The 19696-nt window shown below is 43.9% G+C and overlaps 1 protein-coding gene across 2 annotated transcripts in view; it reads right to left on the reverse strand.

Moving 5' to 3' along the window:
- GPR132 (G protein-coupled receptor 132) overlaps window positions 1-19696 on the reverse strand; it is a 72527-nt gene that overhangs the window by 8898 nt on the left and 43933 nt on the right. The window contains exons 1-3 of one of the 2 annotated variants that reach the window (XM_042866544.1): window positions 17211-17258; window positions 11680-11837; window positions 4930-5245 (exon numbers count right to left, since the gene is read on the reverse strand). In XM_042866544.1, coding sequence (XP_042722478.1) covers window positions 4930-5053 — 124 coding nt within the window. In that variant the 5' untranslated portion in view covers window positions 5054-5245; window positions 11680-11837; window positions 17211-17258. Of the gene's footprint in view, window positions 1-4929; window positions 5246-11679; window positions 11838-17210; window positions 17259-19696 lie in introns of those variants that run through there. The other variant, XM_042866537.1, reaches the window with a different exon arrangement.

Genomic DNA, 19696 nt, shown 5'->3' on the forward strand with positions numbered 1-19696 from the left:
TGAACTCTCAGCAACTAGGTGTTTTAAATACGTATGTGGAGGCATTTACATATACTCACATATCTACTTCCTTATGTGTACTATTTTGCCAAAATAAACTGTTGTGGGGACAATGGAGTGAAACAGTCCCACAATTCAAGTGGATGAAGGACCTGGCTTGCAATTGTGATCCTTCCATAAACAGGGCATCCTGGGCTTGTATTACATTGCCTGGTGAGGGACCGTAGATGAAAGAACAATGTCAGGCAGATAGACATGCAAATGAAAGCTCCAGCTACAGGGTTTAAAGCCACTTCATTCAAGGCAGTAGGTAAAACCATGTGCACTTCACATGAGGTGATGGGTGGCTGGGTTGATAGGGGAAGCTGAAAAACAGACCTTCACTTCCCCCATACCGGTCGAGTTTTCTTCCCAGTCTTAAATCTGAGGTCGTGATTAATGATTTTGGGAACTTCATAACCAGTGACTGAGAAAAGTCCTCTTTGAGAGCATCAGAGAATGGCTATTGCAGGACAGATTTACTCTACAACACCTATTAGATTATCTAGAAAATGTACCACAGGCAGAGGAATTCTGTTTGGAGAGCCATCAGAACCCCAGAAATGCTGTTCTAAATTTGAGGATGAACTACAAAGCCAGTCAGGTCAAAAGGTTGAAGGAAGTTTCAAGGTTGTGGAGCAGATGTAGTGAAAGTGAACAACTGAGAACAACCCCAAAACTGCAAGTTTTGTACTTTTGATTCACACCTTCCTCCGATAAGAAACCAGCAGGCATTTGTGCCTGATGTCTCTATGAAGATAGAACAGATCTAACACATAGCCTTGGTGGCAGAGGCTATTCAAATAAGGCTTCCCTTACTTGAGAGGCTCATGTAAAAATTGAACAGGTAACACCTCCTTGCTACTTCATGCTGAAATTATCAAATCTTGGAAGAATTGAGAGGGGATTCCCATGTGCAGCTTATTTAGAACCCCCTCAAGAGCTCCTGGTTGCTCAGAGCAGCAAGGTGCCTTCAAGACACTGAGGTCTTATACAAAGATGAATACTGCTCTGGGTTCTTAAAAAAACAGGCTGGTTTACCAAGGAGTTGGCACTGATGGTGTTGTGGCCATGCGAGGCCGTTGTGACTGCTACAGGCTGCCTTCAATCCTCATGCTTAAGCTTTCTATTGTGCTGTTCTGCTTTGAGGCCCAGATGGTTCATGAGGTCCATTTTCCAAACCTCAGCACAATAATCTTTGCTCTCTCCTCCTAGCTTTTCAATGCTCTTTGCTTACATACTGGGCCTCTTTCCCATTTCTTGGGTGGGTATCCAAGAGGTGATGCAAGAATGATGACAAGTATCCCACTGCACTGTCACCTTCTTATCTTAGGATCTCAGTACTTATGGATGCTTTCCTCTTTCTTCTGAGCCTCAGTTATCTAGGCTTGAATGCAGAAGACTCCTGCCAGCACCTCCATTGCCATGCCTATGGCTTGTGGTAGCCTGTAGCTGACACCCATCTTCTGTGCTGTTGGCCTCTCAACACTGAGCCCTGGCCAGGCTCTGTTCTCCATTGCAGATCAGGTCAGATCCTGCCAGCCTGTCATCACCTGGGTCTGTTTTTCTTTAAATATGATCTGTGCATTGCCATGGTTTGCACTTGCCTTTCACCAACTTGCTGTTGCTTTCCACACCTCTGTCCCATGTTAATCAGTGATTTGCAATCCACTGCTGACCCAGGAGTCCAGCTGGTAACTTGTACCTCCTCTGTCATTCAAGCTCCCAGGGAAGCCAGAGGATGCTGACTGGCCACTGCCACCAGGCAGTGATACATGCAGGGAATACTAATTCACAACCAAAGACATCTCCTGCTCAAACTCATAAATGCACAAGCTTCCCCTCTTTCTGCACTGACATCTCCATTGTCATAGGTTGTCCCTGTATCCCATAAATGTCTGTCCCTTTCATCTCTCTGAAATTCTCCACTCTGATCACAGCAAGGTAGTGCTAAAAAGAATGAGTAGGTAGTATGACTGATCTCTGTAGGAGAACACATAGACTGTTCAGCTTACAACCTCATGATGCTGTGGGGGATTTAGTGATCTTGGCCCTGCCCTTGTGGGTCTGCACAGGAACCACTTGTGCTGCTGGTAAAAGAGGCTAAAGGGGAAAACTAGATTAAAAAGAGCCCAGAATAATTTTGTGACCTCCCAGATCTGGGGACACTGACAAATTGCTTGTCTCTGGGAATTCTAGCTAGTTTCTGCTCAAAAGTTTTTTACTTAAGCTGAAGCGAATGTGTCTCAGCAGGTGGGATTTGCAAAGCTACATGAAAACCACAGTGCTTTCTATTCTTGAAACAATGCTATTTTTAACAGAAGACTTAAAAATGGTACTCAGAGCTCAGTCACCAATATTTCCTCCTTTTCCATTTACCTTGAAACTCATTTTCTTTGTTCCTTCTTGTTCTATGGTCCACTCTCAACTAGTTGGAGAACTGCTGATTTCCCTTTTTTGCCAAATGAGTCGTCTCCTGTACAGCTTGCTCATCTACCAGTTGCAGGGTTTTCCTCTTAAGACTTTAGTTATAGCACCAAAACTGTCACGCTCAAAAATTTCTCACTGCATCCGTGTGCATCTTTGACGTGTTCGTGAGCTCATTCTTCTCTCTACTAAATTTCCTACTGTGTTTTGTCCATATCCTCAGCTGCCACCTCTTCCAACCCTTTGTACATCTCGTTAATGGCTAAACCCTTGTGCATCTCATCTGAGGGCTGGGACCCGTAGACTTTACACTAGAATGCATGTGAAAACACCTGCCACTAAATATTCCCCACAGTGTCCCTTTTTATGGATAGGGAAATCATGCATTTTTTCCAATAAATCATGTTCTGAATTTCCCACTTCTCTTCATCCTCGTCACTCCCGTAAGACCCTACTGGCCTATGCAATAATATAACCCACTTTACTTTCCACATGTGAGACTCAATACTGAATGCTCTGTGTTTATGGACTTCAGGTCCACTGTGTGATATTTGGTTCCTGGAGAATATTTTTGCCATATGTTCTGCTCCACCGAAAGACATCAACAATGGTTGAACCTTAGGTGTGTCTGATAACGCGTATCTGCACTGCATACCCTGCTATAAAAATGGTCATAATTCATGAAATTGGATAAGATTCTATCAAACCTGGTGTGCTTTATAGAAGGCATCTGTAAAGATGACAGTATTTCTGCCAAAATGATGAGATCCTTGACTACTTCCTCCTCCAATGCTTTGATATATTTCCAGCACAGGAGACATTGTTAAGAAAAATAGTGTCCCTTATGTACACAGTCCCCAAAGTTGATTTAAAGCAGTGATTTTTCATATAGTGAGGCACATTCATGGAGGAGGCAGTAACATGTGATAGAGGGACACGAGGAGGTGTCCAATCTGCTAAATGCAACCACAGGAACCTTAGAGACAGGGGCAATGTGGAGATATTCAGATGCTTTTGGATAGGTTACCAAGTCTGCACAGGGAAGGAAAAGGGCTTAAGTCAGGTGGGAATGGAACAACAACATGTATTAGTTTCAGCACAGAACTGCTCATTGCTTTAGCTAACTACATCCCGTAACACACTGAAAACACAAAGAGTATCAAGACAAGGCAAACAAAACTGGAGCTTGTCTGAGCTCAGGCAGTCATGAACATCAGCCACAGAAATTTGTCCTCATGCTGCTGCAGCTGTCACTCCAGCCATGCTGTGCTGCACCGGCACCACAACTGCTAACATGATCCCCACAAATCATGGCTGAGTTTCATCACTGCAGCCAGAGAGAGCTGAAACACTGCCCAACGCTACCTGTGTGCTCATGATGAGGCTCTAAATTCAGCATCCCCCTAAGAGGCGTGGAAAATGCAGAACCTGAAAGAGTCATCTGCAGTTTCAGGCAGAAACCTCCACAGAAGAGGTGCTCAATTCATACTCTATTTGTTTAAATGTAGTGTCATTTGCACAGACTATGGAAAAGTCCTCAGTAGAAAACAAGCCTTGCCTATGAGCTGTGAAAGAGCAGGAAAAGGGTCTTTTTTTTCTTCAGATGAAGTTATTGGAAGCTGAGGAACTGCTTGTGTGGATGTGGTGTCTGGTCTAAATAGGATCACAGGAAAAATAGGTTAAAACTGAGTCTACATGCACATTGGTCTTTGGCAGAGTATCAAGCTTTACATCAAAACTTCCGTGAGAGCCAGTATCCATAACTTGCGGTGTTTTCTCTTGCAACATAAAGGAAAAGAATACCTGGGGAGAGTTACCAGAGAGATGAAAAGCAACCAAGAAGATCCTATGAGAAACTAAATCTGGGAAACAAACTTCAGTTTGATCTAGCATGGCTCTTTTAGGATGCTTACCCTTTGCTAAATGCAATTTGGCATAGGAAAGATCCACCCTGACTTCAGAATCTGTGCCTGTCTTGCTTTTCTGTCTGTGAAAGAATGAGTGGAAGGTCTGGGTGTGAATTCTCATTATGGTCTACCAAAAGAAGCCCAGCAATGACGATGGTGCTATTGGCATTTCTAAAGTAATTCAGAATGTATGCCTCATGCACTGCAGTGACCAAATCAAATCCCAGCAGCCTGGATCCTACCACAATATTTCAGTGTTACTTATCACTTATTTCTGATTGGAACTAATTCTTTTTGTACGAAAGGACTGTGTTTTGTTTAGGAAAGGAAATCTGTAAGGATAACAGGTAGCAAAGACTCCATAACTGCAGTGAACTCTGATACAAAAACCCAACAGCACTTTATCATATCAATCGCATGGAGTTTTGGGCTGTGAAACATCAATGAAGTCTACATCTCTGAAACACAAATGCACAGTATGGAGAAGCAGCAACAAAGCAAAGAAAGCAAAACACTGCTGAGCAGAAACCTTGTCGCAGTGCCAGCAATCACTTACTTCTTTTCTGTTCCTGGCTTTCACAGAGAAGATGGTAAGGCGCTCTGACCCGAGCCGTACTCACAGGCTGCTCTGTAGGGACTTCAGGAAGTTGCCTACGATACTGCGTAGTCATAAGAGTCATGGGCTTAAAGAAAGTACACTGCTGACGACTTCATCAGGGTGCAAGTGTCACTTGTAGCTAGGTGCATGGTTACAGACGGGAGAGTGAGTGGAATCCCCTAGCCTTTAGAGTCTTGGTTCTGTCATTACTTGAGGTCGTTGTAAAGAGGCGTCTACAGTAACTGCATTGGGAAGTTCTGCTCCTGAAAATATCCTGAAAGACAAGAGGTAGAAGAATATATTTACTACTTACTGTAAGTAGAGGACACTCAGAAAGGGGAAAATACAAAAGGTCAGGACAGAAAAATGTGGCATTGGTGGGAAGTTAGAGGAATAAATAGCATGGTGCTTGTGGGTCTGTGTCAGCACAGCCCCCGGACTGAGGGCTGTGACATTTCTACTGATCAGAGCACACAGATTATGGGAGTTTCTACAACACTGCTGCAAATTCAGAGGTTTCAAAAAGTCCTCTGAAGCAGTCTGTTCCATTAGATGTCTTCTGCATTGCCTTCAGACACAAAGCAGTGCCCACACACACTGCTGCCCTTCCACCAGGGGCTCTTGCATGCACAAGATCTGCTCTGCATGGCTGCTGCTTTTTACCAGCTAGCAGCTCAGAAACCACAGCTGCATTTTAGCAGGGAGTCTGTGAGAAGGGCACAACTTCCTGCCCTGCTGTGACGAATGAGGCAGCACAGCCTTCTTTGGAGGTGTTTGAGCTGTTGCTCTTTGGCTCCAACCTCCATTTAATACATCCTTGTTATGTCAGGTAACCTTGGACTCTGCTGGGAACGTGTGGCTGTGTCATGAAGAGCTGATGGCTAATGAAGGAAGCAGAGACCGACCCATGCAGTCAGGAGAGGAGCTAGGAGAAAACAAACAAATTTTACACAAAACAAACATTAATTCCTTAACAAAGGAATTAATTTCTTTCAAATTCAGCCATTTGTACAGTGGTGGGAAAATGTAGGTTTAGCTCTTGTAACTGCTAGGCTTCATTTGTGACCAGGAACATCATTTCTTGGACCCTGTCCTTGGTGTATACCCAACATGCCATGGACACTACAGTGTTGGGCTCTCAGGCTCTGGCAGAGAAACAGGCTAACTGCAATAGGCTCTCATTTCCTATATGTATGGTGGAGATAACACATATCCTGGGTGTCACAAGTCCATTCAGCTGTATACGTACGAAAAAAGTTAGGTATTTAATTGGATGAGAAGCCCAACAGAAGAGGGTGGTGATATGAAGAAAAAGCTATTCTGTTTCCAGTGATGCTAGAAAGGATTATGCCACCAGATGCTTACTGACTCCCCCTGACATAGATGTGAGGATATCCAAATAAAAACACATACGCATTTGCCAGCAAGATATTTTGGTGACACAATGAAAGTTGTGTGGTTCTCCATAGAGAAATGGAAGACAACACCTCTCTGTGCTCTTAAATATTCCATATGGACTTAAAAAACATTACTACTTAGAATCACTGCTTCTTCATGTATGGCCCAAATCAACATTACCCACAATTATTGCCCTAGCAAGTTGAGGTCAGATGTCAAGATTTCACATTCAAGATACTTTCAAAAGCTTTTGACATGATCTTCAGTGACTGGAGATGAGAACAGAGACATGGGTGGCAAAAACAAACCAAACATTTCAAGTAAGTTTAGTCTGTGTTCCACAGAGATAACACAAGCAGTACAGCAATATAAATTTTGGCCTCAGATGTATTGTACTGCTGTCGTGTTCAGGCAGAATAAAGATCTGATAAAGAACCATTTATAGCAGAAAGCAGAAACCCTCTGGCCTCCATCTAAATTCAACTGAAGTAAATGGAAACATTTCTTTGCACTTTGGTGAGTTTAGATAGGTCACTTTGAGCTTATTTCTTTCTGCCTTTTAATTCCTGGGTGCTATTAAGACAGGCACAATGTTTACACAGGTTGAACTTCATATAAGGTGTCTTCATATCATCTTCCTATTGGTGTACCAAGGCTATCCAAAGTATAGGAAAAGAGTCCAGCCTTTGTTAGCTCACTGCTGCGTAGCATAGAACTTTCTTGAGAGTTTTGCAGTACTACATTAGAGAAAACGATTGTGCATCATTGATCAGAAAACAGAAATAGCTACGTGAGACTGGTGAGGTTCAGTGTCTTTGAAGGACTTTCAGGCTGAGTTATTCTCTCCCCATTTTCGTTCAGAAACTCCTGAGTAGTTTCTGGTAGAATATTTGACATTTCTCTGTTCCACTGCAGATGAAAATGCGCATTGTTAGTGTTATCTTCCCCTCATCATGACCTAAATTAAAAATAGCAAGAACCTAGGAATGAAGAAGACCTCAGATTCCCTCTCTGTTCTACCTCCCCATGAACCACTCCAGGATAGCAACGGCCAAAGTGAGGCTCAGAAGCACAGAGAGCTGCTGAGCTCTGTGTCTCTCTGACCAAGCACAAGGTGGAGATGTCTCAGTGAACAAGTCTCTCTGCACAGATATGACACACCTATTGTACCTAATGAAGAGCCTTAGCAGCTCCAGATCTGAATGCAGTTTGGACGTGACAATGGCTGTGATGCCACTGGGCATCACAACCTGTCACAGGAACAAAACCCAGGAATGCAAATTTTTTTGCGCCTGATATCAAGATTGATCACACGTAAGATCCCTCAAGCAAGATACTGTGGGATGGGCAGGGCAGCTCCACTCCACCTTGTCAATCAGGCCAGATAAGTGGCAAAAGAAGTGGTGTGCCTTTTCTGGTTTCTTAGGCACATGCACACAGAAACCCTCCTTTAGTGCTGATGGATATGAAACACAGAAGTGTCAGCTGCTGAGATTTCTAATGCACTGATTTTTTTTTCTAAGCGTGATGTGTGCAGTGCTGCCATAAGGTGGGATGACATTGACGAATTGCTTTTGCTTTGTCAATCTGCATAAATGCCTGCATCCCACACCTGTACTTTAAAGCTCTACTGATTCTGACTCACCTACTTCTGCAAATTGTAGAAATCTGCCCTTCCTCAGCCTGCACTGATGTGGCAATGTATGCCTGGGGGGTGGAAATCTGTAAGTCCTGTGCCTGATCATGACCTCCTCAAGCAAAAGTCTCACCCTGAACAGCAAAGCCCTGTTTGGTTTGGCAGTCCTACATCTGCAGGCACTGGGATTAATGTATGCCATGGCAAAACTCCCTGGCAGTGTGCAGTTAATTGTCACGCAATGCGTTTTGGAGACCTTTAGCTTTACTTTTGGCTTTACTTACTTTTCCAGGGAAATAAGAGGTTTGCCTTTCGTACAGTCAGAGTAAAGAGGTCTCTGTGTGTCTGTGGGGTCCTCAGGAGGAGATAAGATGCACTACTACCTTACAGTAGGTAGTACAGTAGGTACAGCAGCCTCACAAGGAGACACTACTGCAGCCTAAGCTGAAGTCAGTGAATGTGCTGCAGCAAGAATGGGTTTGGCTGCACATTCCCAGACCTTACAACCCACCCACGTCATTATTTCCTATGGTTTGAAGTGCCATAAAAAAAAGAAAAGGAAAAAAAAAAAGAAGGCAGCTGAAAACTATAAATAGATGTAGATAGCAAGTGGGGACTGCAGCCCGAACTGCTGAGCATGATGTTGGTGCTGCTGCTGTGCTTGCAGATGGGCTGGAGCCCTCTGACAGATACGTTTGGGTTGTTTTTTTCTTGTTGTTTTGATTAAACACCTTCTTATTCTAAGAAATGATAACACCCCCAGGGTGAAAAAGGTTACTGCTGTCTGTGTTGTGCTGCAAAAGTGGCTCAAAGCATAGGCATTTCTGATTTTTTTTTACAAAGTCAGAGAAGCAGCGCCTGAATTCTGCTCAGCCCTGGCAGACAGAGGGAAGAATCAATTGAATGTCTATGACACGGTCTGATCTGAGCAACCAAGTTTATCCTGTGGTGTAAATATAGAGAAATTCAAGCTGCTTTTGCACCTTCTATACACTGTGTTGTAATTTCAAATCTGTGTTCCTCTTTTTTTGTGTGTGTTTGTTTTGTTTCTCCTTGGAAGGCATCTAAGAAAGAGTCAAATGATGAACCTGCAGTATGTGAGTACCACTCAAGGGAATGGTTTATGAGGAGGCTGGACGTTTTCATGTGGCTACCCAAAGCTCCTCTGTGGTCCTTTTATATTTGTCTGATATATCTTAGGTTATAGAGAAGCTATATTTCAACCATGAAATTGGTATCATCAAACTTGTCTACTGGTTTGAAAACTCCAGGGAGGTGAACAGCCCAAGGACACGCAGAAGGGATCTGGGATCAGCGACTCAAAGACCTCAGCTGTATATCCCAGTGGATTTTCCCTCCTGTTGCTGATTTGCATCAAGGCTTGGCAAATTATAGACACTTTATCACCTTTTCCTTGTGTGCTCAGGGAGCCTCCCTGCAGGCTATCTATGGCAAAGACCTCATCAGACCAGCTCAGAGGGCTGTTCTATGGACTCTGATGGTGAGTGGCTTTTAGGAAGCATGTCAGGGAAATTGCTCCTGAGCTGACCTGCACTCGCAGGCTCCCCTGGCACAGATGTGTTGGGACTTCACTGCTGAGGGGCACCTTGGAGAAATGCAGCAGGCATTTTGCAGGGCAGAGATAACACTGAAAATAGTAACCTACAAATGGTTTGATTTACCAATTAGCATGTGCAGGAGCTGGAGTTTAAGTGTCACAGGAAAAGGATGGAGGAGAAGTGGGAGGAAAAGGGCATGGAGACAACAGATCTGTGGATTTCATTGGGCATAGGGCTTCCTGTCCTGGATTTTCTCCTGAGCGTGATGCATTGTGAACCTCTCTGATCACATATGAACGCTGAGGATGCAAGTGCTTTGCTTGAAAGGAAATGTTCTTATTTATTTACCAAGAAGGGCAATTTGCATCATCTCGGTGTTCCACTACACTAGGAACTCCCTTGTGCATCTGTATGGTTGGAAATACAGTGGGTATGCTAGCTCTTATCTAAAGCAAACAATTCCCTGAGCTGAAAATCCAAACTTCAGCAGCTCCATGTAGTGGAGAAGTGGTTGCAGAGCAGGCACATGGAGTTGTTCCCCTTGTGTTCCATTTCTCAGACTTTCTCAACAGCTCCTTTTGCACAAAGACCTCAGATGTCTCTGTGACTTTTCTGCAAGGCAATCCCTCCAATAATGTCAGCCTTAGGAGGCAACAGGGAACATATCTCTGCCAGCAGCATGTAGCTCCATAAGAACACCATGGGGAACCTGCCATGGGAGAAACCCTTGCATGTACAGAGTCCATACAGGGAGCTGGCAGCAATGAACAGATATATATGAAGCATGGATGTGGCTGAGGAGGGTTCAGCCATCCCAGAAACCTGGTGTATGCAAGAAGAAAGTGTCAGAGCACTTGTCACAGCACAGTGTCTTGAGTCATAGGATCATAGAATCGTTTGAGTTGGAAGGGACCATTAAAGGCCATCATGTCCAACCTCTCTGCAATGAACAGGGACACCCACAGCTCCATCAGGTGCTCAGAGCCCCATCCATCCTTACCTTGAGGGATGGGTAGATGGGAGAGGCCCCTTCCAGCTGCTGCTGCTGAACTATTACAAGCAATTTACTGCTCTGAAGAAAGAAAAGAGCCTGACTAAGCCAGAAAAGTCCCAGATAGTGTCAGAAATAACAAGTATGGACTGCCTTGAGATTTCTAGGTATGCATGCACACTGAGGAAAAAAATCAAAGCTTTTCCCTTCCTTTCCAAACAGCTTTTCAGTTCCTTTTAACATCATAAAGACAGAACAGAAAAATTCACTGGAAATCACCCTTAAAAATGCTGACTTTTGGGCTCTGTTACTTTTTTTTTTTTAGTATAAATAATTCTTCTCTTAGATTCAACTTCCTGAAGACACTTAGGCTTGTGTTCAGCAGTTTCCATTCACTTAAACAATGAATTTATAGCCTTACCTTCCTAACATGATTTCCACAGCCTACTTGGTGCTGGGATCTTATTTCTTTGAAATAAGCAACCATGTTATGTGGAAAGACTCTTTAACATTGCAAAGCATCCATTCCATCACCTTTTCTCCTGAGGTTCTAAGAACTATCTAGCTATCTAAGGTTCTCCTAAGCTTCAGTCACTTTGCAAATAGAGAATATAAGGAACAATAAATGGTAAATACTATACTATAAATGGTAAAATGGTAAATACCAAATAATGGTGTAACTTCACATCGTGCTGGGATGGTACAGGTGTATTTTAATGCATGGTGCTGGAAAAGAGGAAATCTGGCTGCCCTACAACCTGCAATGCACAGAAGTGACATCTGAGTTTGCTTTCTTAGAGTGAGCTTGCAAAGGTGAAGCAAAGCTCTTTGCACTCCAGGCACAGGATGCTTTTGCATTAAACTTCTGTGCAGCCTCAATGTGTGGAGAAATGCAAATATCTGATAATTTTCCATCAGCTCTGGTACAGTATGTGACCAGAAAATGAGAAGGAAACAGATACAACTCAGTGCTGAACTGATCTTGTGGGCTCTTTTCACTGGTCTCATCTTTGCATCAGCTGTGTTAACTGCTTACATTGAAGATATTTTGAGACAAAGTGGCAAAAACCCACCGTATGAAACTCAGATTATTGCTGCATATTAAAAAATATAGAGATATCTACCTTTAACAAGCATGCAGGGAACTCACAAAATTCTGCAGGAATCAATAGCAGGGCTCCAGCTGACTTGGCTGGGGGAAGTCAGTCACAGTGTGCTGCCAGTGTTGCTCAGATCCCAGCAAATAGAATCTCTTGTAAGAGAAAGGCAGCTTGCACTCCAGCTGCAGAAATGGATCAAAATAACTCGTATCAGGCTTCCAAGTGCCAGGTACCAAAGAAAACAGTAATACAAGCATACCCACCAAAGTCTGATTTTCTTTTTGCTACAGAGGACCCTCATGCCTCATTACCTCAGGTCACAGAATCACAGAATTGTAGGGGATGGAAGGGACCTCTGGGGATCATCCGCTAAATCAGGTTCCCTACAGTAAGTTGCACAGGAAAGTGTCCAGGTAGGTTCTGAATATCTCCAGAGGAGATTCCATGACCTTGTTCCAGTGCTCTGTCACCCACAGAGTAAGGAATTTCACACAGAGGGTGGTGAAGAACTGGAACAGGTTGCCCAAGGAGGTTGTGGATGCCCCATCCCTGGAGGCATGCAAAGCCAGGCTGGATGTGGCTCTGGGCAGCCTGGTCTGGTGGTTGGCGACCCTGCACATAGCAGGGGGGTTGAAACTAGATGATCATTGTGGTCTTTTCAACCCAGGCCATTCTATGATTCTATGAATTTCTTTCTCGAGTTCCCATGTTCCAGTTTATGCCTGTTGCCCCTTGTCCAATTCCTAGGCACCACCAAAAGAGCCTGACCCCATCCACCTGGCTTCTGTCCCTTAGATATTTATATTTATAATGATAAGAAGTTTTCAGGTGCCCTGAAGAAATCTGACTTCGCATGACTGCAGCCAGGCAGTGCCTTTCCTCAAATCTTCTTTAAAGACCAAAGAAACCAGCAGATGCAGCAGAAGCATTAGCCACCAGCCTCCAGTTTCCCCACCATGTGTGATTTCTGTTATCAACCTTTCACTTTATGTGTAAGCTGATATTTGTGGTCTCAGCCTGCTTCCTGGCAGACTTAGTGAGACATACACCTATCCTTGTGGTTTCCAGTATTATTTGTAGTGTTGCAGTTTATGCCCTGCTGTATGGATCTGATGCCCCTTGCTATGGGCTATGTGTAAAACTAACATAGAGGGACACCAGGATGCTGCAGGCTTCAGTTTAACATAGCACCTAAATGCTAGTGGGCACAGCTCCAGGAGGAAGAGTAATCTGACATCAGTCTGTCTTGCTCCAAAGGAGAAGGCTTAGCTCTTTAAAAAATAAATAACAGGACAATTTTCTGCCATTTCAGTGAGAAGAATTGGCCCAAGCAAGGGTCTGACTAATGCCAGAGATGGCATAAAGTCTGTGGCAGAAATCTGCTCTTCTGGCTCAGCTGCCTCCAGCTTAGGTCAGGCTGAATCATGTGCTTAAAACATTTTGTGACTTTGTGACTAATCGCAATGCCATTAGCAAGTAGACCTCTTTAGCAAGTAGACCTCTGTGGGAACAGAGTGGGATCCCTAGTGGCTATTGCTGTTAGCACCTGGTAGTGCAGTTTCAAAAAATCTGCTTTCTTAATTTGCTGCTTGATGGAATGGCAGCCTGGGATGCTTCTGCTAATTTTGTTACTTTGAAATTTTAATGCATAGGATCATAGGATCATTTGAGTTGGGAGGAACCCTTAAAGGCCATCTGGTCCAACCCCCCTGCAGTGAGCAGAGACACCCACAGCTCCATCAGGTGCTCAGAGCCACATCCAGCCTGACCTTGGCTGTCTCCAGGGATGGAGCATCCACCACCTCTCTGGGCAATGTGTGCCAGTGCCTCACCACCTCTATTGTATAGTGGATACCTGACCTAGAATTTTTCCTCCCACTAGAGCAGGTTGCTTTGAATGCCTCCAGGAAGGGAGCATCCACATCCACACACATTATGTCACGATGATCTAAAATTTTTGCACTTACGCCTACCAAAAATATTTCCTCCCATGACACCTTCTTTTACCTCCCTGTTAGAGAGAGGCCTTAATAGAAACATCAGTGGACAACAGAACATTAAATAATCATTGAATTACGCCAAAATCCTTTTGAAAAATACTAGCAGCTTGGTGGTATTTACTCTTCAAAGTCTAATCCATTATTTCAGAGTGAAGAGAAGCAACCTATTGTAGCTAAGAAACTTACTGAGCTCAATCACAAAATTACTTGAAAGGCAGCATACATTATAAGGTGAATTACTTCTTAATCCAATAAGTAATTTATAGTAGCTTAAAATGAAAAATCAGATTCAATCTGCTGTTGGCCTTTTTTGGTAACCACCAGTTTACAAATAGCCCCTACTTCCAGAAGACTATTCCGTGTCTGATGCTAAATTTCAGTTCACTTTATTTTGGCATATCTGGGAGGAGTTTGTTTATTGTAAAACTGCAGGGAATTTCCAGATGGAAAGGAGGAGTCAGTACTTACAAAGCTGAACTCTGAGCTTTTCTGCTTAGCCTTGTTTTTTTCTGAGAAGAAAAAAAAAGGAAAACAACAGTTCCCTTCTACTGGTGCTTTTCATCTGGCTGTGTAGGTGGTATGTTCACGTAATAGTCTGATGGAGATTAAAGGAAGTGAGAGTGCTACATATCTTTTATCAGCAGGGGGAATCCCAGCTCCTTAAAGAGCATGTGCAACTAGACATGAGTAGCATCATTACAGGGTTCAAAAGATAAAACCAGCCCAAACAACCTCCTTCTCCCCAGACCTTCTGTAGAACTCCAGCAGGCATAAAACTGGGGCAGGTCCTTGACTGGGGATGTTGATGCTGGCTTTGGAGTGTGGTCTCTGTGCCTCATAAGCTGCTTGCTTCGCTCTGTTGCTCTTTGTTGAGTTCAAAGACATCCTGCTGGGTTAAAGCATCTCTCACAGAGAACTGCATGGCATCACTTTGGAGACATAAAGAATGAAGACCACCAGTCCATGGTGCATCTGGCCACTTCCCGTGGTGTTTTGTCCCAGTTATCAAAGACTGTCCCTGAGAAGGGCCTCCTTTATTATAGTCAGTGTGTCTGGATTCCGCAGAAGAGTCTGACTCCACACCATTCATATGTAAGGAGTACACCTGTCTCATACCAAAGGAACACACCTATTTCAGCCTTCTCACCTAACGTAAAGAAGTTTTTACTTTCTGGTATTTTCTTCACAAGTGAACTCCAGGTATAACCCTTAGAATGCTTTCTCAGTAGAAACACAGACAGCTAACATGGACCCACCTTTTGCAGAGCCCACATCTAAATCACATAATTTCCTTAGAAATCATGCTTTTTGTGGGGTTGGACTCAATGATCTCTACAGGTCCCTTCCAACCCCTACAGTTCTGTGATTCTTTTCAACATCTGAGATTCAGGAAATGAGAAACCTTCAGCTAAACCCCCATTGTCATCTTTTTCTTCAGCATGTAGCTATCCTACCACTATAGTTCTTGTCCTCCCATCCAGGGGGGAGTATCCAATTGTGCCTTCTGGTTCCTATGAGGTTTTGGGTTGTTCTGGAAAAGGTGTGGTGAAGGGATAGGGGAGTGTAAGAAGGTGAGGTTTGTGACTCTCCCATCCAAAGCGAGGCCAAGTGTATGGAAAATGTATTTATAAATCAGAATGAAAGTGGCTGGGGAACTGACCCAGCAAGTGGGGAACTCAGTGCTCAGCTGGAAGTCCCAGACGTGGTGCTGGGGCTATTTTTGTCCCCTGGTGTGCCAGATCTAACAGAGAACAAGTCCTGGCAGTGGGGCCCAAAGCACAACCGCTGCCCGCACACCCACCAAAGGCTAACGGCCATGCTGGACTGTTAGCAAAGGATGCAAGAAACAAGTCTTTTTTGTGTGTGCAAATATTTGTGCAATCAGCCTGCACACACAAACACAGTCACAGAGGGCTGAACGGTGATTTAGCAGTGATGACAAAGGACTAAAGCAAATAAAAGGCTGAAGAGCAGGGCAAACCCTGAGCCTTGCACGGGTGGCTGTTTGCTCTGGCCTCTGAGCTGCAGGTAGCTCATGGATTCCCTTCATCAGATTGTTCTGAAGGATGCACGGAAGAACCGTGGAGATGTGGCACTGAGGGATGTGGTCAGTGGCAGGTGGGGTGGGCTGGGATTGCACTAAACAATCTTAAACATCTTTTCCAACCTTAATGATTCTATGAAATTTCTCCCTTCTTCAGCCCTCATGGCACTTATGGGAAACCTTCAGTGTTTTACAGGATACTGGGTTGTTCCATGGAACAGCACACAATGCCTTTGAAAACAGATTCCACCACTTCTAGTCCAGTATCATAAAGGTTGGAATCAGTTTGGTAAATGAATAGTTTGGTTCTTCAAAAGATGCTGATGACCATTTTCTGCATTCCCGTTCTTAGCTCACAGGTATGTGCATCTGTCACTTCTGTTTGCCTGTACTTGCACAGTTCATTCTCTTTACACTCTTGGAGTATTGATACATTATGAGCATTTCTTCCTTCTTTCCTCTTCTTCTTCTTTTTTTTATTAATGTCACTATTAATTTTACTGCATCCTCCTAATGATATCCCTGCAAAAGCTTTAACTTTCTTCATAGACATTAAAATATAATCTTTCTTTGCTCCATTCTGTTTCCGGATAGTTTTAATTTCACTGGCTCATTTCTTACATTCAGTTGCTTCTACTTTATATTGATTGGCTCATTTCTCCCTTCTACATGTGACGGATTGTTTTTCTATTTCATATCTATTCCTTCACCTCATTGCTGAACCAGGATGAAATTTTCAGCATGTTCTGTGTGCACTTGGAAATCCTGATTTTTTGACCACGTGATAAACTCTTCATCAAAGGATTCAACTTGCATTCATATTTTTCTGCCCACATTTTTTTCTGTTAGTGAATCTGGATAATAACTCTCCTTGAGTTGGAGAACTTAACTTCTTAACCTTGAGTGATTAGAGCATCCAGTGCAGCAAACAGTCAGGTCACAATCACGGTGGCTGATATTTGGAGGGCATCAAACTTTCCATCCAGCAATTAAGGTCATGATAATGAATGATCTCACCAGGGACTTAGTACCTGCTCTGTTAGAAATTTCACCTGCATCACCTAAATGCTGTTTTTCTATTGGCTGCATGCATCTTTGGTATACATCCCACTCTGAAGCCCTCTACGCATACAGGATTTGTATTTCCACAAACTGGACAAGAATTCAATGAATTATGGGTTTAAGGAATAATTCTTCTTGATCTTCTTTCCTTGCCTCACATCTGTAGCAGATTTTTCTCTAGATATTCTTCCTCTTCTACACAACTTCTTATAAACCTGACTTAGCAGCAACTCACAAGTTGATAGTTATGATATAGAAAACCACTACTCTCTCTGCCCTTCCTTATGAACAATTTTATTACTGAAATTGGGGAAGTCACTTCACCCCCTCTCAGAGGCATCAATTGCATCAAATGCTTTCACAAGTAATGGAACTTCTTATTTGTCTCAGCATGTATCAGCTTTCTAGCATTGATATAAATGAGTAAAAGTTCTCATTTTTGTCCTCACTTGGTCCAGCTGAGTTGCTGTCTGTATGCAAAGTTGTGTGACAGCCACCTTCTCAGTCACTGTCTCTAGTGCAGCTCTGTATTTGCTCTGCTGAAAACAGGTAGGTATGTGACAGCCATTTCTTTTTCTATTCCTGATGTAACTCTTCTTCCTAAAGAATAAAAGACAAGCAAAACAAAACCAGATTACCTCATACCTAATGTGCTGGCTACCTACTGCTTATTCCCAAGTCATTCTGCTTTGCCTTCATGTATCAAGCTAGCACTCAAAATCACCACCTCTTTTTTGCGTTCACGCTGTTATTTCCTATCAGTTCCAGGTGTGAGAACAAAAAAGATCTGAATGCTCATGTGAGAATAGCTAGTTTTAGGAATTTTCAGGATGAATTTTGCTGATCTGTAGGCATTCACATGAATACCTACAAGTAGACTGACTCTAAAATGCTCATGAGTCACATCACTGTTACAGTAATAAAAAATTAAGTGTCAGCTATAATATCTGGGTCAAGGGAAGGTGCTTGTGAGACAAGCTGTGGTTTTGAGAGTGCCTTACAAGAAGGTAAGAGGAAAGGGAGGGCACGCCACTAACAGTGATTGAACATGGAATTGAGAAAGGGAGAAATACAATAAGCCAACAAGCATCCCACTGTGGTGGCCAACAGCATAGCTCTGGATGCCAAGTCCTGGCTCTCATTTTGTAACAGGATGGTCAAGAGAAGTTGGGACTTGACCAGATTGAGAGACTGACCTTTCTGTTGGTTGCAGAGGACAGTACAGGGTGGAAGAATGTAAAAATTGTGAATACAGTCATCATCTGCATGAAGGCAAAAGGCTACCCAGGCAAGTGGCTGCTGCAATCCCATGACAGCAGGGACACTGCATTGGATGGAATTAGAGGGAGGCACCTGGGAGCAGTAGGAACTTAAAGACTGAGAAGTCATTGCTGCATCTCTTCTAAGAAGTCAGGGTAAGACTTGAAGGTGTTACAATCAGACAAGGTGCAAAAAGACAAGACAGGAAAAGTGGAGGAGGCAAAGGGACTTCTTTAGTGATGGTATTTTGGGTAGGCAGTCCAAAAGGAGAAGAGGAATAGTAAAGGTTGGTGGAGATAAAGAAGGTGTAAATAGGAGATTTTACTGTGAGAATAATGAGAAGAGTCCCAGAGTTTGGCAAGCGGTTGGAGAAGTTTATGGATATGAAAACTCCACAACCTAGGGAGTTCAGCATCACAAAGTTGCACATCCTTAGACAAACTTCACACAAACTGCTGCCCATGTGTGCCAGCTGTTCAGCCTAGGGATCCCATATTTTGGAACTAAGCAGGGACCTGGATGTTGTACTAAAGAAGGACCTTTTCAAGACAAAGGTTTGGAACAGGTTGCCCAGTGAGGTGGTGGATGCCTCAGCCCTAGAGACATCCAAGGTAAGGCTGGATGGGGCTCTGAGCACCTGATGGAGCTGTAGATGTCCCTGCTCACTGCAGGGGGTTGAACTGGATGGCCTTCAAAGTCGCTTCCAACTCAAACAATTCTGCGATTACACGATTCCATAAGACAGTGTATATCTACTTTTCTCAACAGCAAAGAACATTGTGTAGATGGCTCCCACAAGAAACACAAAACTCTTTGCACCCACTCTCCCTTGAATCCTCCACAGCCTGAAGTGAGGAAGGAGAGCGTTAGTGATGGCCAAGAGAGCTGCAGGGGCTTTCCCTCCACCACTTGGTTTGGTGGCACCCTGTGGCCTTCCCAATGACTCAGAAAATTTCCTGTGCTGAAAGTCCTGTCTTTGCAGACCTCAAAATTTGAACCACACAAGGAGAGTTTCAAAATGAAAATGAAGCTTTCTAGCTTTTTTCTGCCTGACTGGGAAATAGAGTAAGTCACTGGGAAAGCACGTGTCAGAGGGGAACCCATCATCGGTCTGTGTCAGCCCCTCTGTTCTCAGGCATGGCCCCATGACTTATTGTGGAGAGACTGCACCAGTCTGGCCTGCCAGGGTCACCAGGTCCGAAAAGGGCACACAGCCCTGTTTGTGACAGAAAAGACAATTTTTACTTCTTAACCTGGAATGGTAGATAACCACGGCAGCCCTTCTTAGGGCAGACGCCTGTGCTCCCCTTGGTTTCCATGGCTGAGAAGTGCAGCCGAGCCCATGAGGCCCCAGGGAAGGAGGTCTCACACTGGGCCAGAAGCAGCTCAACAGAGCTCCCTGCTGCTGATAGCAAGCTGCTTTTAATTTTCTACTTGTCTATTTAATGAAGAGGCCCTGGAGCTGCGGTGAGGAGCCTGTGCATGCTCCGTGTGCGAGCACCAAGGCGGTGCTCATTTACATTTCGCCCACATTGTACTCGATAAGCATCTCCAAATGCTTGTTACTTGTGCAGAGCTATTCTTGCTCCTGCATGGCTGAAGGGAGCTCGTGCCTCCTCAAGCAGAGGACTCAGAGGTGGCACAGAAAGGCCGTCACAGTCTGCTGATCTGATGG

This window comes from Lagopus leucura, unplaced genomic scaffold, assembly GCF_019238085.1.
Source record: "Lagopus leucura isolate 7727_CA_CO unplaced genomic scaffold, USGS_WTPT01 Super-Scaffold_1, whole genome shotgun sequence".
NCBI lineage: Eukaryota > Metazoa > Chordata > Aves > Galliformes > Phasianidae > Lagopus > Lagopus leucura.